Source organism: Diceros bicornis, chromosome 12, assembly GCF_020826845.1.
Source record: "Diceros bicornis minor isolate mBicDic1 chromosome 12, mDicBic1.mat.cur, whole genome shotgun sequence".
Classification (NCBI taxonomy): domain Eukaryota; kingdom Metazoa; phylum Chordata; class Mammalia; order Perissodactyla; family Rhinocerotidae; genus Diceros; species Diceros bicornis.
The window spans coordinates 57,035,565-57,059,421 of NC_080751.1; the positions used below are offsets into that span (position 1 = coordinate 57,035,565).

Sequence of the window (23,857 nt, forward strand, 5' to 3'; positions counted from 1 at the left end):
TAAAGTTTCAGGATACAAAATTAATATACAAAAAACTGTTATGTTTCTATACACTAATAACAAACTATCCAAAAGAGAAATAAAGAAAACAATCCCGTTTACAGTTGCATCAAAAAAGAATAAAATACCTAGGAATAAATTTAACCAAGGAGGTGAAAGACCTATATATTGAAAACTGCAAGACATTGATGAAAGAAATTGAAGAAGACACAGATAAATGGAAAAATATTCCGTGCTCATGGATTGAAGAATCAGTATTGTTAAAATGTCCATACTACCCAAAGCAATCTACACATTCAGTGCAATCCCTATCAAACTTTCAATGGCATTTTTCAAAGAAATAGAACAAATAATCCTAAAATTTGTATGGAAACACAGAAAAACCCAAATAGTCAAAGCAATTTTGAGAAAGAAAACAAAGCTGGAGGCGTCACGCTCCCTGATTTCAGACTTTTTTTCAAAGCTATAATAATTATATCAGTATAGGATTGGCATAAAAACAAACACATAGATCAATGGAACAGAATAGAGACCCCAGAAATAAACCCATGCATATATGGTCAATTAATTTATGACAAAGGAGCCAAGAATATACAATGGGGAAAAAATAGCCTTTTCGATAAATGGTGTTGGGAAAACTGGACAGCCACATGCAAAAGAATGAAACTCAACCACTGTCTTATACCATACACAAAAATTAACTCAAAGTGGATTAAAAGCTTGAATGTAAGATCTGAAGCCATAAAATTCCTAGAAGAAAACATAGGCGATAAGCTCCTTGAATAGGTCTTGGTGATGATTTTTTTAATCTGACACCAGAACCAAAAGCAACAAAAGCAAAAATAAATAAGTGGGACTTCAGCATACTAAAAAGCTGCTGCATGGCATAGGAAACCATCTAATGAATAGGAGAAAATATTTGCAAATCATATAATAGGCTAATATCCAAAATACGTAAAGAACTCATATAACTCAATAGCAAAAAAACAAACAATCTGATTAAAAAATGGGCAGAAGATCTGAATAGAAATTTTTCCAAAGATAGACAGATGGCCAACAGGTACATGAAAAGATGCTCAACATCATTAATTATCAGGGAATGCAAATAAAAACCACAATGGACTATCACCTCACACCTGTTAGAATGGCTATTGTCAAAAAGATAAATAACAAGTGTTGGTGAGGATGTGGAGAAAAAATAACCCTTCTGTACTGTTGATGGGAATGTAAATTGGTACAGCCACTATGGAAAACAGTATGGAGGTTCCTCAAAAAATTAAAAATAGAACTACCATATGACCCAGCAATTCCACCTTTGGGTATTTATCGGAAGAAAATGAAAACGCTAACTTGAAAAGATCTATGAACCCCGATGTTCATTGCAGCATTATTTACAACAATAGCCAAGATATGGAAAGAACCTAAGTGTCCATTGATAGATAAATGGATAAAGAAATTGTGGTATGTGTACACAATGGAATATTATTCAGCCATAAAAAAGAGTGAAATCTTGCCATGTGACAACATGGATGGACCTCGAGGGCATTATGCTAAATCAAACAAGACAGAGAAAGACAAATACCATATGATCTCTCCTATATGTGGAATCTAAAAAAAACCCCAAAAACAAAAAAACCAAGCTTATAGATATGGAGAACAGGTTGGTGGTTGCTAGAGGCAGGGGGTGGGGCGTGGGAGAAATAGATGAATGGGGTCAAAAAGAAAAAAAAAACAGACAAATACTGTAGATAGCTGTTAAATGTTTAAAAGAAAACCACACATATACTCTAGTCTGGCAATTCTGCTTCTGGTAATTTATCCAAAAAAACAGTCATGGATATAATCACAAATTTATTTAAGAGGATGTTTATTGCATTGTTGTTTATAATAGCAAAAAAGTTGGAAACAACCTGAAAGTCCAAAAATGGGAAATTGATTACATAAACTATGGCATATTCAGCCATGCCATAGAATAGCATACATCCACCAAAAATTATATTATAGAACCATATTTTACTATATGAAAAATTAGTCAAGATATGTTAAGGCTATTAAATTTGTATGTATAGTTTGAAAAATTAAAAAATAGCAATTTTGCCTGCTTTTCACAAACTAACTCAAAATAAGGGATGTGGATTTATGTAGTTTAGTATTTTTAAAAACACATCAAAAATTAAAAGCTTTTATAAGTCAATTCAACAGAATACATCTACTAGAATTGCTACAATTCAGTCGCTGACGCCAAATGTTGGTGAAGATTTGGAGCAACCAGAACTCTCACATAAACCACTTTGGAAGAAGCCCTGGTGATTTCTTGTAAACCTAAACAGACACCTACCCCTGACCTAGCAATTCTATTTGTAAGTTTTTCCCACGTGAAATAAAAACTTATGCCCACAAAATGACTTTTATAAGAATGCTCTCATCAGCCTCAGAAGCATCCCAGGTGTCCAGAATAGTAAAACATTGGAGTAAAGTTAATTCCAGAGACGATATGTCTGGAATTTGCTTCAGAGTAGTCCACATTGAAGGGAGAGTGAAGGCATATATGAAACAACATTAGTCATATGTTGAGAATTGTTGAAGCTGGGTGATAGGCATATTATACTATTCTCTCTCCTTTGGTGTATTTTTTTTTTTTTTTTTTTTGTGAGGAGGACTAGCCCTGAGCTAACATCCAATGCCAATCCTCCCCTTTTTTCTTGAGGAAGACTGGCCCTGGGCTAACATCCGTGCCCATCCTCCTCTACTTTATATGGGACGCTGCCACAGCGTGGCCGGAGAAGCGGTGTGTTGGTGCGCGCCGGGGATCCAAACCCTGGGCTGCCGCAGCGGAGCGCACGCACTTACCCGCTGTGCCACCGGGCTGGCCCCTATTTTTTAAAAGTTTAATAATAGAAAAGTTAATTCTACTTGTAAATTTGTGGTTGTGATTGTTGTCTGAATAAAGCGCAGTGTTAATATAGCACCTCAAGCCTAATATTTTGATGAGTCGGCCAGATATATGAAGATTCCTCAGTGTTTATAAACTGATTTTAGAGACTTAAAAGTTATTAAAAACAAGCAATGAACATATTTAAATTTCTCCCCAATTTTTCCAAACTTCCGAGTTTTGAAAGTTTTTTTTTTTTCTCCTTAGAAAGATAATTGCAATTTGCTTTCATCTATTTTCTAGCTTCATAATGACTTTAGTTTGAAGAGGTCAGTGCACCCTGCAGAGGATTTTAAATTTGATGCCTGTGTTTATGAAAGGGAAACCTGAATAAGTAGGGTGGACAGGGAGGGAGAAGAGAGTGAGATAGGAAAGTAGATGCATCCTTTCCATGTTGCAGGGGATACTGTTGATAACACTGGATTGGACACTGTGCCACAGTCTCCAAGATTCCAGAGGAGGTGGGAAGTGGGTAGAGATGGGATTACAGTATTGCTGGTGGATTTTCAGAAGAGCAAGAATATTTCGTGCCTGGAGATGTCCTCTGCTTATACTTTGACTAACATATCCTCTTCTGCTATATGTCAAAATGGCTTTTCTTCCCACTGTATCTTTAATTGAGACATTTTCTGGATGTTGTGACCTTGTTTTCCTGGATGTTGAATAAAGTTTGACAAGAATTGCCTGGCACGTGAATGTGTATATATGTGTATTTCATAGGTATTCTAATTACGGAGATTTTACAGTCTCCATTAGCAACCCCCCATTACCACTGTAATCTAGTTATTACCGTATTTCATTGCTTTGAAGACACTTTTTCACACCTTAACATCTCTTATATTTGAGATACCTCATATAGCAGTAAGAACAGCATCTCAATTGCATTTGGCCAGGTAATGGTTACGATGGGTTGTCGTTTCCTGCGCATGTGAAATTGGTCGTAGCTGTTCATATGGCTGTCACTTCAACTGAATTATGTTTTTGGTACTGCATGTCTTGTCATTTAAAATGTCCTCCGAAGAGTATACTCTGATTTGGTGTTAAACAAAAAGTTATTGTAAACGCAGAAAGACAACACACGGAACAGAGGGGAATAAATTTGCTATTAATGACATGAATACTCATCCCTGGAGGAATTCCCTATTTTCTTGCAAAGCAACAGTCAGGTGCTTTACAGAACTTTTCTTTTTTTAAAGGAAGATATCCACAAATAGATGAAGCTGTATTATTTTTTTTACTGAGATATGACCATAATAATTTCTTGTCATATCAAGCAGTGCAACTGAAGATTGATGAAAGCCAAATCCTTCTGAATGGATGAAAGAAATTTCAGTTTATCAAGAGGCTGGTGTGACCGATTCTTATGTCGTGAAGGATTACAGTTAATTAAGTCATTGAGTTAGTTTAATTGGCTCAGTGTTTTTCTTTCTTAGAGGTAGAAAAAAATAGTGGTACATCTTATAAGTGATGGTGTATTAGATTGGATGAGATACAGGGTATAAAACTGATTTTGTTATGATGAGGTCTGTAGTAATGAAACCTGTATCACTGGGATTAATTAGATTGAACAAAATCCTAGAGACCTAGAAGTGAGATTTTGTTCCAGTTGGGCCTCTGGAGGAGAGTGTCTTACTAAATGATGCTTAGACAGATGACAAGTGGCTCCAAGATTGTTTTTTTTTTTAAAGAATATTTTTGTTAGGTAACAGTGTTGACTGTGTACATACTATAGGAAAGGTCCCCAGTCTCAGTTATTACTCATGAGCTGAAAACAGGTCCTGATGTGTTCAGTCATGTTTCCCTACCTGAGGCTTGTGAGCAGGGCTGAAAGCTGCTGGGCATGGAGTGTTGGGGCTGTTGGCCCAGTGCCTTCTCTGGAGTTCACTGGTGGCACAGTCTAGCATGCACTGCCACTCTGGACCTCTGATACCCGCTGCTACCCAGAGGCTTGTGGTTCACTGGTCTTCAGGCAACGCAGAAAAATTCTTCACCAAAAAAACTGAGGACCCAGGTCTCCTAGTCACTTTACTTAGTGGCCTAATGGCAGCCTAAAGAAGAGGACTCTTCCTGCTCAGATGCTGCTTTTGTTTTATTATTCCTTTTAATCATAAGCCAATTTGAGTTGATGTCATCATTTAAAAATATTGCTGTGTGTCCCTATTTTACTTAAAAAAACTTTCCTAGCTCCTTATGCCTACTCGATAAGGTTCTTAGCAGTGGTGCTTATCAGTCCAACCCCAGCCTGTCTTTTCACCTTCATTCCTGATTGCTCCTATCCCCCACAGACTCCAGCCTCAGCCTGCCACGGGTTCTTCTTAGATACAGTAGTTCGCCTTTATGTGTGGGGGATACATTCCAAGATACCCGGTGGATGCCTGAAATGGCAGATAGTACCGAACCCTATCTTTTTTTTTTTTTTTCTGAGGAAGATTAGCCCTGAGCTAACATAACATCTGTGCCAATCTTCCTCTATTTTGTATGTGGGACACCACTACAGCATGACTTGACGAACGGTACATAGGTCCATGCCCAGAATCCGAACCCCGTCTTAACTAAGTACCTTTCACTCACTGTGGCCGTAACTTTTGCATTTTGAAATGGAGTAGCAAAACTAGCATGAATTTCTTTTTCCTTCTTCACAATTTCATGGATAGAAGATTCGTTCTTACCATAGATCTTAGCAACCTTGTTAAGTCAAGAACTTTCACCTTTTCGCTTGAAGCATTTTACGGCTTCTCTTGGGCATATCCAAATTGCCAACATCACTACTCTTGCACTCTGGGCCATTATTAAGAAAAATAAGGGTTACTTGAACACAAGCACTGCAATACCACCACAGTCGATCTAATAACCAGGATGGCTACTAAGTGACTAATGGGTGGGTAAACGTATACAGCGTGAATATTCTGGACAAAGGGATGATTCACATCCTGAGCAGGACGGACTGGGACAGTGCGAGATTTCATCATGCACAATTGTGCACAACGGTGCACAATTTAAAACTTATGAGTTGTTTATTTCTGGAATTTTCCACTTAGTATTTTCAGACTGTGGTTGACTGCAGGTAACTGAAACCTCAGAAAGCAAAACCGTGGATAACGGGGGACTGCTGTATTGCCGCAGTGCCACTGGAGTTATACCAGTTTGCATTCCCACCAGCAATGTATAAGGGCTTTTGTTTCTCCACAGCCTTGCCAACAGCATATGTTCTTAGACTTTTTGTCAATCTGATAGATGAGAAATGTTCTCAGTATAGTTTTAATTTGCGTTTCTCATGTTTTGAGCAGCATGCGTTTCGAGTGAGCGAAAGTAGTACTCTTCTTGAGTCTTTGTTTTTGCTGTTAGCTCTCACTGAAATGCCAATGACCACTGACCTTCTCTCTCTCCTCCAGCAAATCTTTGGCCCTCACATTTCAAATCCCAGCTAAAATATCTTCTCTTCTGTGATGCTCTGAATCTTTCAATGTAGGATTCATTGTTCCCTCTTCTTCATGCCCATGGCATGTTACATCTAGCTCACTTATGCCCCGCAGGGCTGCACCTTGGTCTCCTTTGACTTTATATCTCCGTGACTAACAGTGTCTGGAAAATGATTGATGCTTCCCGGAGATTCGTTAGGTTAATTGAGTAATGATTTAAATCAGATATGGCAGGAGAAAGTATCTTTGGCTTGAATTCTAATTGAAAGCTTAAAGCTCATGGATGTATTTGCAACCTTGTTGTTTTCATGGATATTATTATTCCATGATTTTCTCTAATGAAACAATCTTTGCAATGAGGAAAATATAGTATTTCAGAATTTTTGAAGTTTTTCCAATCTTTCTTTTAGCCATAATAAATACAAATATCTGATAAAAAGCACAGCAATGTTATATTGTTGTGTCATTACAAAGAGCTCTAATTTTCAAAGTCTGAAATCTACGATATGGACAAATTCAATGTCTAATAATAATTGACAGGCTGACCTTTCACACTTATAGCCTTATAAGCATTTATAAGCACCTTATAAGTGATGTTAAAGCACTGGTCCTATAACCTGTTAACGTATGTTTGCCCTTGTCAGACAAAATATTTCTATAACTCTACGAAAAAGTTTGTATAAAAACATTTTAATCTGGAAGGTTGTAAAAATGTTTTCAAGTCTGTTAATTAAATGTCATACCCTGTTTAACTAATAACCGAGTAAGGGATAAGGTGGTGGATGAGTAATATTTACCTGTTGCCCATAAGGAAATAGGAGGTTTTAATGGAAATGATGAGGTTAGAAATTGCAGCTATGATGATCGAATGCTAAATTATTTTACTTGTTTTCTCATTTTTAAGAGATGGTTTCTCCCCCCTTTTAAAACAGAGAAGATGTAGTCATGGGTGGAGGGAGGTGAGAATGGCATCTAGGGTGATAAATGTCAGTATTGAGGATTAGAATAACAAGGGTGGGGAGGTAGGTGGCAAACAGAAACACTCGTTTCTAAGAAAAAATATGAGTGTGCACATAAAGATAGAAACAGCCTCAGTGTTTTATGGAGGAAGGCATGAATAAATCATGGTGTTTTGCTCAGTGGATCAGGCAGCTGTTAAAATGATTAGAAATGAAGACCTTGTAGCAAAACAATGAAATCTTTAATAAAATGTTAAGTGAAAAACCAGATTATTTTTATCTACCCTATGTACATAATTACATAGACACATATATACATTTGGAGGGAAATAAAGAAAAAATGAGAATGGTGGGGATGTACATTATTTGCAATTTTATTATAGTTTTTGTTATAAATATTATTGTGCTATAAAAAACAAGGAGAAATGCAAAGAATGTGTTCAACTCAAGGGCAAAAACAAAACAAAAAGGGAGAAAAAAGAGCCAACCTATCTTTCACAGAGTTACTTACGAAGTCACGGAATTTTTGAGCTGGGAATTCTATCCCAACAGTTCTCAAACTTTTTGATGTCAGGACCTCTTCACAATAAAAATTATTGAGGACCCCAAAGAATTTATGTTGGGTTTGTATATGTGGGTTTTATCTATCAATATTTCCATATTAAAAATTAAAATTGAGAAATTAAAAAATGTTGTTATTTAAGAATAGCAATGATAAGCCTATTACATGTTAACATAAATGTTTTTATGGAAAATAACCGTATGTTCCAAAACAAAAAAGTTTAATGAGAAGAGTGCCAATGTTTCATATTTTTGTAAATCTCTTTAATATTTGGCTCAATTGAAGACAGCTGGGTTCTCATATCTGCTTATCCATTCAGTCTGTTGTGATATATTGTTTTGATTAAAGTATAGAAAGAAAATCTGGCTTCACACAGCTGTATAGTTGGAAAGGGAGGAGTATTTTAATAGCTTTTTCAGGTAATTGTGGATAGGCCACATTGCCTCTGGAAAACCCCACTGTACACTCATGAGAGAATGAGACTGAAAAAGGCAAATAGTGTCTTAGTATTATTATAAAAATAGTTTTGGCCTCATGGACTCCCTGAAAATGTTTTAGGGACCTTCCAGGGAGGCCTCTGACCGCACTTCAAGAAACACTGCACTAGCCCAGATCAGAAAACTGAAACCAGAATGTTAAGTGATTTTCCCCAAATCACATGGTTAATGGAAGACTGAGCACTGAGGCACAGTTCTGGTTTCATTCCTCATGCTTTTGGAGAACTTCAAATTATAGTATGACCTTAGGACAATCTTGGAAACTGATCCTGAGTGTATATATGAGGATCTTCTGAGATATCAAATATCATTGTTCCTTTTCATCTAAGAAGATTAAAAAAACAACTCTATGATAAGTGAATCAAAACTTTTTAGAGAAAGTAGCATTAGGATTATAAGTGGATTTGTAAAATTGTAATTTTTAACAAACAGAAGAAGATATAGAAATACTAGTTTAAACATTAAATTTATAATAAACGATATGATACATTTAATATTTGTTTACCACCTCTTACTAGCTAGAAAAACTTCCTAGCATCTTCTTTCTCAGTAATTTTAAACAGACACTTTTAATTTCGTTTTGCTTTGTTGCAGTTATTTGCATATTCATAATAAGAGGCATTTTCCATGTCTGGACCTCCATTCCGATGTTCAAGGACGTTCTGGTTTTGTTTTTAGTGTTGTTCACTCATTCCTCCCAGATTCCACTGAGGTCTCAGAAACATTAGTGACTTGGATGCCTGAGATGGAAAGCACTTTGGAAAACTTTATTTAGCCTATTTGAGTAGGCATTTCTGAAGCCTCACCATCGATGCACAGCCGTATATAGAGGGCCTTTGGATGGTCACTTCACACTGTTATCACCCTTTTGCGTACATCTCAGAACCTTTCCCCCCCCCCCATTCAGTGCTGGCCTGCAGTCTCTGTCCTCGATCTGAGTCTTTCCTTCAGATTTCTTCTTCTTTTTCAGATTTTTATTGCAAAAGTCTCTTTATTGCCCTGCCATCTACTTTCCCTCCTGTTTCTATTCCCTACTTACCAGTTTCTTCTTTTAAAGATTATTCTCAATAAGAATGACTTCCAATTTACATATAATGGAATCAAGATTTTCATAGTTGCCAAAAAGATACCCAGAAGTAAGTCTGTGTAGTCTCCTGTTTGCGTCATGGGAACCATCGGTGGGGAGGTATCCTGGTGGATGGGATGAAAATCCTGGAGGCCGCTGTCCTCCTGAAGAAACACCACAGTGCCTTCAACTCCTTGCTTCCAATTTGTGTTGAGTATATTCATGGTAAAAATCAAAGTTATTTTGTAATCAGCTGGCAAAATCTTTAGGTTAGCTCTAACCAATTTTATCTTTTTTACCTCTTTTTTTTCCTGAAATAAATTATTTTAATGTTTTGTGGGAAAGCACCACATTTTTTATACCCTTTTTTCCACTTCAACAAAAGTGGTGAGACTGAGAACTTAGTTACTTGAGAGAGAGTGAGGTGAAATTCTGGGTGCCTTTTGTCTTCACTCTACCCCTAATCCCCAGTCGTCCTGTACCCTAGTCCCGTGTCTCGTCCCGCCCACTGCATCCCCCGCCGTGCCTTTGAGTGGCAGCACCAGGCTGCTTACTGGGCTGTGCATCTTCTCTTCTCCCGTGCTTTGCCCTTTTATCTCTGCTCTTCTTTTGGAATACAGTTTGAAGTGGAGGCCTAGGCGTCCAGGTTACAGTTACAGAAGTCCCACATCCAGTTGTATGGCACTACTTTCTCCTCCTTTTTCCTTTCCTTTTGGAGCTGGAAAGGTGTTTGCAGGTTAGAGGAAATAAAAAGAAAATTCATTACTTTGACATATTGTTGAGAATCTGTTCTATCTACATTGTATGACTCTTTCTGTTTTTTCTAGACTGCCTTCTAATTTTCTGTGTCCATGTGGGACTTAATTATATCAGTGTTTCACATACGGTGGAAGCTTCCTATATATTTCTTTAAAAGAGAGAAATAAAGGTAGAACAGAAAAATGTGGTCTAGCTAGGGAGATGCTATAATGGAGGGAGGACTGATGGGCAGTTGGATATTTGGGTTCTAATCTCTCTTATTAGAACTATCTCTGACTCTGTCAAATAACTTCACTCTCTGAGCTTCAGTTTTCTCTTCTGTAAAGGAGAAAGTTGTGGATGATATCTGAGGGTGTTTGCCCCTCCCTTCAGTATTTATTCAACAATTACCAAGTGCCGACTGTGTGCCCAGCACTGTTATGGGTGCCGGAAATGTGGTGGACAACCAGGTGACCAGAGTGCCTGCTCTCGTGATGTTGTCTTATCATCAGGGGTGGGGTGTCTGTCTCCCCCACTGGAGAACAGGAATAGTAGTTGAAGGACACTTGAGTTCTCATCCTGCCTCTGTATCTAATTTGGGTATGACCATTACAAGTCATTTAATTGCTTTTTTCCTTTATTTTTCTTCGTTATCAGTAAAATGAAGATAGTAATACCTAACCTGTTTACTTTATGCAGTTGTTTTAAGACTCAAATAATGTATGTGGAAATGAATTTGAATATAGTAGCAGTGTGTAGTATAGTGTGTCACAGTGTCTGTAGTAATGTCGAATATTACTGTAAGGTAAAAATTTTATTTTGGTATAAAATTTTCACACGTAATTCATTAAAGCTTGGTAAGGAGAATCCTAAATTAACTTAATCTTAGAGTTCAGGGATACTTGAAAACTATAAAGTATATTTGTTTTTCTTCTCTTCACAGAAAAAGATAATGCTAAATATGTTTTTAGACACAATGATGGCCGATCCTCCTCCCCAGTGCCTTGTCTGGCTACCTCTCATGCATAGGCTTGCCCATGTTGAGAATGGTAAGCAGAACTTTTATCATTCAATTCCTTATGCTGTAGGAGGTATATGTACTGATACTATTGGTAATGTCCTTAGGTGTTATCAGTGAAAATTACAGTGGACATTTGCTGGCACTCCATCATTTGAATTTGTGGTTTTAGCTTTCAAAAGAGGAATATTTATTTCTCGAAAGAAAAAAGAAAGAAGACTTATTACTAACTAGGATACCAAGAGGTACTCGTATCAGGTCATAAAACTTGGTGGTTCAAACTCGAGGCGTTTTCCCCCCTGAGATTCCAGATGGTGGTATTCTGCTTGAGCCACCTGACTCAGCCATGACTTCCTTTTTTTTTTCCTTTAATTTATAAAAATTACAGATCTAAAAACTTAGATATATTCAATGTGAACCACTGAAACTGTAATTATTTTGGAAAATAGCTAAGGTAGAATTTAGTACCGGGTTGCACACATCTTCAGTTTTTTCTTTTACTATTTTACCTTGAATTTACTTTCAGTATCCTTCCCACTAATCTGACTTAAATCTTTGTTTCACTTGGAATTGAAGTGATATTTATCAGTTTATCTCCTTGTTTACGTTGTTTGAGTTTATTAAAGGAAACGCTGTAGTTTTTCTGTGTAACCTCCCTTCTCTCAAGGCTTTGCCTGTCTCTCCTGATTCCACAGAAGAGAACCACTGATAGCTGAGAAGGCACTAGAAGGCAGAGCCCTCTTTTTTCCCTTTGTAAGAATGAAATACACTAACATACTCCTATTTTCTCCCCCCTCCTATTCATTCCTTTTTTTTTTGTTTAAATTTCTTGGCATTTTGCCCAATTATGGCTTTAGTTCACAAGTACCTTAGAGTCAGGGTTATTTTCTTGAAGGTCCAAAATCTCTTGGCTAGACTAAAATAGCTATTTTTGTGTGTGTGTGTGAGGAAGATCTGCCCTGAGCTAACATCTGCCAATCCTCCTCTTTTTTTTGCTGAGGAAGACTGGCCCTGGGCTAACATCCATGCCCATCTTCCTCTACTTTATATGGGACTCCTCCACAGCATGGCTTGCCAAGTGGTGCGTTGGTGCACGCCTGGGATCTGAACCGGCGAACCCCGGGCCGCTGCAGCGGGGCGTGCGCACTTCACTGCTTGCGCCACGAGGCTGGCCCCTAAAATAGCTAAATTTTTTAACAGGATTTTTGGATAGAGATTTATGCTATTAAATTATTAGAATATTATTGGTTCTTTTGGGGGCAATACTTTTATAGCCTTAAATGTTTTAGTAGTTTCATGTCCAATTCGTTTTCAAAAAATCATTTTGTGTCTGCAATACCAGTAGAGAGAATCTCATTTGTCAAGATGTGTTGTTATCCGTATGAACATTTGATTGTGACTTTGTATGTAGTGTATTATTTATTGATTACCTTCCTGTGTGGTTAGTGATATCATTTTTCTCAGACTCAGAGGAATATTATGAAATCACTGAAATACCTAGAAATAAAGCATGTTACCCATCACACTAATTTTTATATATTTTAATTTTTATGGTAGGAAGCAAATTCTAAAATTATGGTATTTCTAGTTTTTTTTAGTTGTTTGGACCCTTTACTTCGTATGAAATTCATCACTTGGATTGTATTGAAGTTACTCTTCATAAGGACAAATATTTGTTTAAGCAAAAGTTGCACTTTTTATATTGGTTTCCTAATTCAAGTGTATAGTATATAAGAAGATAACTACCACATAATACACTCTTCCAAAAAAGAATGCTTTTACGAAAACCTGATCTTATTTGTAATTGACCCAGCGCACTTGTTGATATTTCCCTCGTTCTGGTTCTCTGCTTTTCCACCTGGTCACCCATTCCACTGACTAGTGTAAGCACTGGCTCCTCACTGGTTTAGAAGAGAATAGGAGAAAAATCACATAGACATATGTGTTCAACCAAAATTATCAGTGTATTTGCTGATTTAATATTAATGTACATATATCACTTAATATTAGCCCAGAATTATTATATAGAATTATAAATGTTGGCTGCACTGCTGTTGACTTCATTGATGCTAGCTCCAGGTGGATTTGGGAGTATGTTCTCTGGTGGAACTCTACTAGATTGTATAGTTTTAATTTGGAGCACAGACTCCAAATTAAATAGCACTTCGATCATTCCTTAGAAATACCTTGATGACGAAAGGTTTGAATTTCTTAGAGGAAGTATGTCCTTTGGAGTTCTCATTCCTGATTTTACTTTTGTTTTAGTCTTTAGTGATCTTGTTAGATTGTTTTCCTCACCTAGGGCTCAATTTTTTTTTTCAGTCTTGTTAATATAGTTAATATTAGTTAATATTACCTCTAGTTAATATACATTTTTGGAAGTAGAACTAAAAATCCTTATAATTGAGATGACATTGGATTTGTATATATAGTGCTAGAAAGAGATGTTCAAATGAAGATTTGAATACTATGTCCCTTTTTCCTATTGACTTCCATTTCTTGTGTTCAGAATTGAATCGCCAGAGGGAACAGTTATGCTACCAACATATAAAAGTATAAATAGCAGTCTATACTATACACTTGTGCATTACCCGCTTCCCACTCAGTGAACTGGACTTTCGGGCTATTAGAGAATCCCTGTAATCTCTATGAGTCCTGGCTGCCACCTGGCAGTGTTTCGTGAGGTCAGATGCTGTGAGGAGGAGAAAAGAGGGCTGGTCACAGAGTTTCCCTTCTTCCAAATCACTGTCCCTTTGTTGTTCTAGAGTACTTTATTTTATGCTGTTACTTAGAGCCTTACCTACAACTAATATTTTAGTGTATCTAGCCTTACTTTTTGCTGTTACCATTTGTGCCCAGGTATGTGGTAGTATTTAATTCAGCAAACATTTGAAGGCCTTCAGTCCAAGGTACTGTGTAAAGTACCGCTTGCAGGTAACAGAGGCACAGCACATCGTCCTGGCTCTCACGGATTTGATGTTAGTGAAGGAAGCAAATATGTACACAACCAATAATAATACATCTCTTAAAAAAACAATAGATTTGGAAAAGAAATTTTGGAGTGAAGGCTTCTCTCTCTTCCTTACTGGTATGTTCATCTAAATTTTGAGACATGGGTTTCATTTTAAAGAAATAAATTGTTTTCTAAGGTGCATGGGAATGTAGCATTCTAAGTTGAAAATTTTTTTTCTTACTAAGTCTTTTCCTTTTATTCTAGTAAATATCTGGTTAGATTAATTAAATAGGAGACAATTTAGACTTCAGTTCTAATTTTGTGTTCACCTTAGCTTTTATATTAGATTTGGTTTTCCACTGTTGACTTTATTCTCCAAATGAATGATTCTTTCTCCCTCTTACCCCACCCCTTCTCCCCTGCCATTCTCCCTGTCCCACTTGTTTCCCCGCACAAGTCTTCCATCCCGTGGAGTGCTCCTATTGCCGGTGTGAGAGTATGATGGGTTTCCGGTACCGATGCCAGCAGTGCCACAACTACCAGCTCTGCCAAAATTGCTTTTGGCGTGGCCATGCCAGTGGCCCTCACAGCAACCAACACCAGATGAAGGAGCATTCCTCTTGGGTAACTGCTTTGTGTTTCCGTCTGTGTCCCCAACTGTTAGTCTGTGTCGTCACTAAAGGCACGTGGGCCAGTTTCCTGATAGATGCCTGTCAAATAAGGATGTGGAGTCATAAAATCTTAATACTGACTTTCATGACGGGGGTTGCAAATATGTTGTGCTTTATCACTTGATTTTAAAAGCAGAATTTTTAAAGTTCCAGGAGATGGAGATATTATTACATTTGAAATGGTCCCTTTATTCAGTACAATGAAATGTTACAATGGTCACTTTCCAAAGTGAAAACTAAGTTTCTTTTTATTTTAAAATTGCACAAGGGGTATTCCCCCAAATGCTTATTCTCTGAGCTTTAAGTAGGATTTCCAGTTCTTTTTTCAAGCAAATTTTCTTTATGTTTATAGAGTTTAAAGTTGTAGAGTACAAAGAAAGCTGCATGAAATCAAGGAGTTAAATTTTTGTCACTAAAGTTGGGGGAATTGTCACTTTGGTGTCCTTACCTTCAAAAGTAGTCTTTTAAATAACAGTATTTGGATGGAAGTTGATGTCTGATTTTTCTGTGATGTTTATAAATCATGTAACATGCTTAGCATCACTTTTGTTTCCTTCTCTCAGTTTACTTCCAGAGTTTTTAAAATACCATACTTTTATTTCCAAAAAGTTGCCATAGCCTTTGTTTTAAAAGCTTTTCCTCTAGTTTTCATTTGTTTCTTGGTTGGTTTGGTAAAGAGTAGAAATATATAGAGAGTCAGAAGTATGATTCAGGATGTAGGTTCTTAAGCCTGGTTCTTCTACTGGTCTTCAACTATTAGAAAACTTCAATAACCAGTTTTTTTTTTTTCCTCCTTTAGCCTTCTCGACCAAGAAAAAGCCAAATAAGTTCATATTAGCGAGTGGTTAAAAAAAAAGAACAGACTTCAGCCCCAGTGTACACTTCACTTCCTACATCTCTGACAACGTGTTAGAGATAATTTTTTTTTATTAGCTAGCTTTTCAGTAACCGTTAACCATAACATTTTGTTAAACTGAACATCCTATCCTGGGTCTTATGGTGTTTAAATTCCAATATTTTTTTGGTTGAGGAGTCATTATTTAAAAATTTTTAAACAAAGGAAAAAAAATAAAACCTAGTGGTTTCAAGTTGTTACTTTTCCCTTTCTTAAAGTACAGGTATCCCACTGTATTTATTCATGTTAATTTTTTTTCCACTGTTTTTTGGTTTTTGCTAAGAGTCTAATTCTTTACACTGAGATAGTTCTTTGCTCTGTTACCTTTCGTAATGAGTGGATTCGCTGGTGTGTTTCTACTGAGAATTCTCATTCTAGATGTTGGGGTAGGAGAATGAGGAACTTCTTGTTCACCTTAGTTTGAACTTGCTCATTTAGCTAATTTATCACCCTTTTAGAAATGGGAATTTTACACTTATTTAAAGGTAAGTGACTGAATATTGCTTTATGATTTACAAAGCAGTTTTTCATATACTCTGTTGAATTTTTTCATTGAGCTATAATATACATAAAGTACACAAATCACAAGTGAATTCTAATGTTTCTGTTTGATTCTCACAACACTCTTGTGAAGTAAGTTTTATCCCCACTTATTTTTATTTCAGCTTTGTTATTTTTTTCTATTTTATTAATTCCTTTATTTTTGTTATGGTGACTCAAGAGTTCAAGAAAAATCAAGTATTTTCAGCATGCGTAATTTTGAAGCTGGTATCATAAATGTATCAGTTTGGATTTTGATGGGTGAATGCATTGTATATGGTCGATGCATACTGGTAAAGTTTTTTAGCAGTATATGTGTGTGTGTATATGTAACTTGTTTTCAAAATTAGGACTCTCGGGGCTGGCCTGGTGGCATAGTGGTTGAGTTCGTGCTCTCCGCTTTGGTGGTCTGAGGTTCATGGGTTCGGATTCTGAGCGCAGACCTACACATGCTCATCAAACCATGCTGTGGTGGCGTCCTACATACAAAATAGAGGAAGAGTGGCACAGATGTTAGTTCAGTGACAGTCTTCCTCACCAAAAAAAAAAAATTAGGACTCTATATGTGTGATGCCCTTGCTCTCTGAGGAAGATGTGGGTGAATTTTGAGGCTGATATGGGTGAAGAAGTTTCCACTTTACATCAAGATGTGTAATCAGTTCAACAGTAATTTCTTTGAAGATTGTCCGCTGTGTTTATACTAATATTTTGAGTGACTGTTTCTGTGTGTTCACAACAGATAAATTTAGTGTGCATTTAACCAGCTCGTATATGAATTTGCATTGTGGATTTGATATGTGTGGTGTTGGTGCTTGGAAGTTTATTTTGATTTTTCCAGAAGTTTCTGTTTAATGTTTCATCTAAGTTATTATGCAGTATAATTCATTATTGTTTTAGTCATCAATCTATTTGCCTTAATTATAGAAAAAAATGCCATATGGTACCATATCTGTGATTCTTTCTGTCCATTCATTATTCATTCAAAAGATCTTTTGAGCACTTACTGTGTGCCTGGCATTGCAGCAGGATGTGGGATACATCTGTGAACAAACCAGACAAAGATTCCTGCCTTGGTGGAGCTTAAATTTAAGGAGTATGAAGGAGACTGCAGTGGTGACTAATTTGGTAAATTTGTCATCTGTGATAACTTGGAAGGCACACCTCCCACCAGCTGAGTTGTAGGTCACATGTTGGAAAGGATCAGAGTGTGAGTGTGTGTTGACTGTTATCGGTAAGATATTACCGAAAGAATTGGCTAGTTTTCAAGCAAAAAATGAAAGGGACTACAGAAAGTTCTGACAGTTGGGACAGCGAAAGGAAAAACAGGCTGCTTCCAGACCCCAGAGAGCAAGAGGTAAGAGTTGAGAAAGGCTTTGAGCAACAAAAGCCTAGTAAACTTTCTCAGTTGAAAGAAAGTGACTCAGTCCTGTGGCAGAGATCAGATTAAGGGTATAGGTTCTTGTTCTTGGCTGCTCATCAGAATCACCTTGGTCCCACCTACATAGCTTCTGATTTAATGGATCCAGGGTACATGAAACCTGGACACAAACAGTTTTTGAAAGTTCCCCCAAGTGATTCTGTTGTGCAGCCAAAGTTGGAAACCACTGACCTATTGTTTCATATGGCCTCCAGGTGCTCCTGTTAGTTGAAAGCAAGAGGCATGGAGGCAAAGACGTAAATCAGGCTTAGAATTATGTCTAGGAAAGAACTTTATGTGTGGTTACTGGCTCATGGAACTGACTGGAAACAAATAGAACAAAGGCCTACTAAGTTTGGGGGGGAATTATATTGGCAAAGAAACCATGAGCCTGGAGTGAATAAGCCCTTGACTATTTGAGCTGTAAAACCACTTTTTAAAGACTCAGAACTTGCTCTGGCAGGAAGTGGGTTGTGAAAGTTGTGCGGCCCCCAAGGAGGGCATGGCGGAGCACACTTGGCCAAGGAGAGTTTTGAATAAGGAAGAACCTCCTGCTCCTGTTCCACCATTGTATATTGGGACTGGGGAGGGAGGATGCAGATTATTTGCCTTTTTAGTTCATAGTTGCATCATAAGGAGCTACACATGGTCTTGAGGAAGAAGATTGTGCCATGCCCTGTGATCTTGGATGTGTAGTTAGATGCATTGACTGAATGGGACTGGAGGTTTTCTTTTGGGGAGTGGGAGCGGTTTGAGTGTGTTTTATGTGTAGGGAAAGGGAGCAAAAAGATATTTAGTGGTTAGAAGTGCACACCAATATTCAAGTTTTCCTTTTCTTCCTGGATGTATAACTAGATTATATAGCCCATCTTCCTTGCAGCCAGATAGGGCCATATGACTAGTTCTCACCAATGGAATTTGTTTGAAAGTGATCTGTGTTACTTCTGGGTCAAGGCACTTTAAAGCAGGTGTGCCTTCTCCATTCTCTCTGTCTTTACCCTTCCCACTCCCAATACACACTGGCTAAATAGAAATGTCTCCAAAGAAACTAGCAAAGGCAGATGCCCTTAGATGAAAGTAGGCTGGGTACCTGAGTAGATGAATCAGAGCCCCCCTGTCAGTTTACATTGGACTCTCACTTGAGCAAGAAGTCAGAAAGAGACATCAGGAGTAGAGATGGGGAGAGTTATATAGGCCTTATTGAGAAAGTGAGATTTGAGCTAAGTCTTAGATGTCTGCCAGCAGACGTCTGGAAAAGAGCCAGGAGTGTTTAGTGTTAAGGCCCTAAGGCAGGAATGTGCCTGTGAATTCAGGGAATAGCAAAGAAGCCAGCATGGCCAGAGTGGAATGAGCAGGGGGAGAATTGTAGGAGAGGATATCAAAGAGTTAACGAGGGCCTTTTTGGCCATTGTAAGGACTTGACTTTTACTCTGAGTGAAATGAGGAGTCTTTATAGGGTTTTGAGTAGAAGAATAGCCTGATTTGATTCGTATTTAAAAATGATCATTCTGGATGCCATGTAAAGAGTAAACTGAAAGGAAAAGATAGAAGCAGAGAGATTATTTAGGAGAGATGATTGCAATAATTAAAACAAGATATGGTAGGATTTTAGCAGTAGAGGTGGTAAAAGGGGTTGAATTAGGAAATATCTTATAAATCAGCCTAATGGGTTGGATGTGGCTTGTGAGAGGAAATGAGTCAAGGGAAACTCCAAGATTTTGTCCTAAGCAGCTAGAAGGGTAGAATTGTCATTAGCTGAGATGGGGAAGGCTGTGGATGGAGCACATTTAGACACTAGGATCAAGGGTTCAGTTTGGGAGATGTTGAATTTAAGTTGCTTATTAGATGTCCATATGGAGTTGCTGAGTAGGCCTTTATCTATGAGTCTAGACTTCAAGAGAGAAGTCTGAGATAGAAATATCAGTTTGAGAGTCATTGGCATATAGTTGATATTTAAAGCTGTGAGACTAGATGATACCATTGAGTGAGTGAAGACAGAGAACAAGAAAGAAGAGAAGAGCTGACCCCTAGAGTTTTCCAACATTGAGAGATCTGGGAGAAGAGCAAGAACCTCACCTGCAGTGAGGTGGAGTGAAAACCTGGAGAGTGTGGGGTTGTGGAAGACAAGTGAAGAGAGTGTTTTGAGGAGGAGGAAGTGATCAACCTTGTCCAGTGATGCTGATAGTCAAGTAAGAAGACTGAAAACTGACCCTTTGTCTAACAATGTGAGAATTCTGTGGTGGGGACAAAAACCTGATGAAAATGGGTTCAAAGGGGAAAGGGGAGTGGTGGAGACAGCGAGTATAGACAACTCTGTCAATGAGTATCTATTTCTAACACTTTTTTCTAATTGTAGTTCTTACTGGGACTTTAGGAGACCCAGTTAATCCCACTTGACTTTTCCCCACCTGCGATTGCAGACAGGCGTTAGGCTGATGGCAGTCTGTTTGAGAAAGTGGTTTTGATTGTGAGGAAACAACGGACTTGCTAGTAGCCCCTGAATTGAATATACTCCTACCCAATGCAGCCTTTTCCAGCAGGGAGTAGAGCCTGGAAGCTTGTGGCTCTGGGAGCAGGGGGGAATGTGTGCTCTGTGGAGTTTGCAGATCCCAGGAACAAGGGAGGGGAAGAGGCTGAGCTAGGCATGTACATTCCGTCTCTAAACCCAACCGGTCTGATTGGGAGAGGAGTGAGCGGGAGGCAGAGAGCGACCTGGTGGGGTCCTACAGAGAAGGTGACCCAATTAATCCTGCTTCCCTCTTTCCCTCCCTCCTTTCCTCCCTCCCTCCTTCCTTCTTTCCTTCCTTCATTTTCTTTCCTTCCATACTACCTTCCTGTTAATTATGGTAAAATATGCACAACTCTTAACCCTTTCTTCATATGCAAGGGGACTGGAAATAAAAAAGCCAGCACCCATTCCCTGTCCCCAGTTCCTTACCTTCAGATCTCTGCTTAGCCTGGTCTTGACTTTACCAAGGGAACTTTGACCAGTTCCCACTTGGTTACTGCATGGCAGGAAGTGTGTGTGTGTGTGTTTATTTACACAAAATACACTTGTGCCACAGATACAGTTTGTTAGTAGAGTGCCTCAGTAGAGGTAGTTACATAACTCAGTTGATGCTGTGAAAATTCACCTTTCTTCCCAGCAGATGGCAAACTTCACCTCTGAACAAAGTTTTACTTATCCTAGTCTTCAAGATGTACTATAAAAGAGGAAGTATTGGGATTTGTTTAACAATCTCTGTTAATATTATTGCTTCTTTTTTTTTATAAATCTCAGTGGGCAACTCACATATGTCGAGTGTGGTTGTTTGAGTGTTAGTGATATTAAACCATTTACTTTAGGGGATCAGAGCAAATTATGTTGTTACAGACCTGGAACAATTAAGATTGTTGACTTACCTTTGTCAGAAGCAATATTTAATTCTCATGTGACTAGCATCCCTCTCCTCACATCTCTAGAGTTCTAAAAGATAATATGTATTCAGTGAGAAAAAGGTATGCTTCTTGGCCGTGCTTCTGTCCAGGTCTAAGTAGTAGTTAAGGAACTACTTTGTACATTGTGCAAAACTAGACAGGAGGGTTATTTTTTAAAGGGATCCCCACTTGTAGCATGTTATTGCAGGAGGTAAGACAGACACATGAAGAAATTATAAACAAACCCGAGTCCTTTAGCCCCACGTCCCACGCTCCTCAAAGAAACGGCTGAGACCGTCTCCACCGTGGCTCTGACTCTGTTTTCATCAGTCATTGTCCTAGCTGAAGCTGTCCGGCCTCTCTGTCTTGTGTGGCACCATCATTCTCGTCATGATCTGTACTGTTGCCGCAGCCCAGCCGTCTCATAGTCCTCCACGTGGGTCTCAAGTCCCTTTAGCACTGCTGCTCCTGAATCAGCAAGCTGACCTCATTTTCAACTACTTCTTGAAGCATTTCTTTTAACCCTCTTGTCTTCACTGAAATGTGGTTCTCCTCTGGGAGCTCCACTGCCCCTGCAGCCCTTGCAGGTGGTGCCTGTAGATTCTCCCACGTCGCCGTTGTATTTAGGGGTTGGGAGGTGAAATTATTGTTAGGGTGACCATATAATTTATCATCTACATTGGATTCACTTGAGTAGGAAAGGAGGCACTCTTAATTATGTAAGGACAACATGCATAAACTGGGATTATCCTGAGTAAACTGTTTATGGTCACTGTTTTAGTTTTCTTTTACTGCATAATAAATTACCACAAATTTAGCAGCATCAAACAACAGAAATTTGTTATCTCAGGTTCGGTAGTTCAGAAGTCCAGGCAAGGGCATGGCTGGATTCTCTGCTCTAGATCTTGCCAGGCTGACATCAGGTGTCAGCTGAGGCTGTAGTTATCATCTGGGGCTTGGGAGTCCTCTTGCTGGCTTATTTGTTGTTGGCAGAATTTATTTCATTGCAGCTGTGGTATTGAGGTCCCCATTTTCGTGCTAGCTGCCAGCCAGGGATGACTCTCAGCTCGCAAAGACCACCTGCAGTTCCTGCCATGTGGCCCCCATAGGCAGTTTACGACATGGACATTTGCTCTCTTCCAGGCCAGCTGGAGTGCATTTCTCTGACTTCCTCTTCTGCAACCAGCCAGAAAAAAATGCTGCTTTTAAAGGGCTCACCTGATTAGACCAGGCCCACCCAGGATAATCTCCCTTTTACCATATAACGTAATCAAAGGAGTGATAGCTTATCATATGCATAGGTTCCACCTACAATCGAAGGGGAAAGGATTGTACAAGGATGAGAGTTATTGAGGGTCAACTTAGAATTCTGCAGATACTAGTCACCCTGGTTATTTTCCTCCTTGCTTTCCACCCTACCACTTTTACACCATTACACCCTGAATCTCTTAGATTTAAAAAAAAGCAAGCAAGATACTGATTTGTGGCTCATGTCATTTTAGCTCTGCCACTCTTTGTCTTTTCTGATTGCAGTTATCTCCTGACTTTCTGGTCTGCTCCTTTACTCCTGGGTGGATTGGTACCAGATGTGTGGTCCCCTCATGGGTGATTTCAGTGTCTGTAGTCAGCCTTTTAAGATCTTGCCTCACAGTTTCTCAACTTCCTCAACTCTGACAGTCTCCTCCTCTACTGAACCTCAGACATCTGCTCCCTCAGTTATACCCTGGACCTTTTCATCGCCTCTAACTGCTCTAATTCAGAATCACTGATTTAGACATCCCATTCTCTGTTGATATCCCATCATCATTCCAGCTGACTTGTTCAGCTGCTCTCACTAAGATCATCCTTTAATCTTCCAGCCTGTAAGCCATTGACCTGTCTGCTCTCTCTCTATCCATCAGTCCTCTCTTCTCTCCTTACTATTTTAGATATGGCCCTTCATTCCTGTACCATAAACTCCATTGTCCTGCAACTTTTTTTATCCATATCTCTGTCAACTAAATTCATGGATGAACTAACCTATCTGCTTTCTCTAAGTACTTCTGCAGAAAGCCATGTAATAGGGCAGATTAATATTACCATAAATTCATGATTACCAGCTTCATATTGACCCTCAGTCAAATGCAAACCTGATACATTTCTCTGATCACTATGCTTTTCCATTCGTTGCAATGGTCAAAGTCATATAGGAATAAAATTTTCATTTTTTAAAAACATTCTGCTCCCACTCTTCCCTCTCTTTCAGTAGATGACTCCTTTTCTTACTACGCAGAGAAAACAAATGCCATAAAACAGGAATTCCCTTAACTTCCTGCCACTAGGTTCATTCACTCATTTATATGTTTATTCAACAAATTCTTATTAGATACCTGCTACATAGCAGGTGCTGTTCTAGGTACTAGAGTTATCTTGAACAGGCTAGGACAAAGTCTGTGCCTTCATGGGGCTTACATTCTAAAGGGGACAGATGGATAAAAACATACTTAAAACAAAAGTCCCAAAATAAATAAATGAACAAAGAAGGTATAAAATGATAAGTTCTATATAGAAAAGTTAAATGTCACAATATGATAAAAAGATGATGGAGTAGCTACTTATGATATGGTGGTTAACAGACTGCTGAAACTAACTCAAGAGGAAATAGAAAATCTGAATAGACCTGCAACAAGTAAAGAGATTAAATTAATAATAAAAAAAATTTCCCACAAAAGGCAGGACCTACTAACATTTCTACTGAACATTTAAAGAATTAATACCAATCCTTCACACATTT

The 23,857-nt window shown here is 38.3% G+C and overlaps 1 protein-coding gene across 17 annotated transcripts in view; it reads left to right on the top strand.

Annotated features, from left to right (window-relative positions):
• DTNB (dystrobrevin beta) overlaps positions 1-23,857 on the top strand; it is a 248,882-nt gene that overhangs the window by 74,354 nt on the left and 150,671 nt on the right. For all 17 annotated transcript variants that reach the window (XM_058551640.1, XM_058551649.1, XM_058551648.1 and 14 more), the window contains 2 exons: positions 11,117-11,222; positions 14,602-14,768. In XM_058551640.1, coding sequence (XP_058407623.1) covers positions 11,117-11,222; positions 14,602-14,768 — 273 coding nt within the window. The remainder of the gene's footprint in view (positions 1-11,116; positions 11,223-14,601; positions 14,769-23,857) is intronic.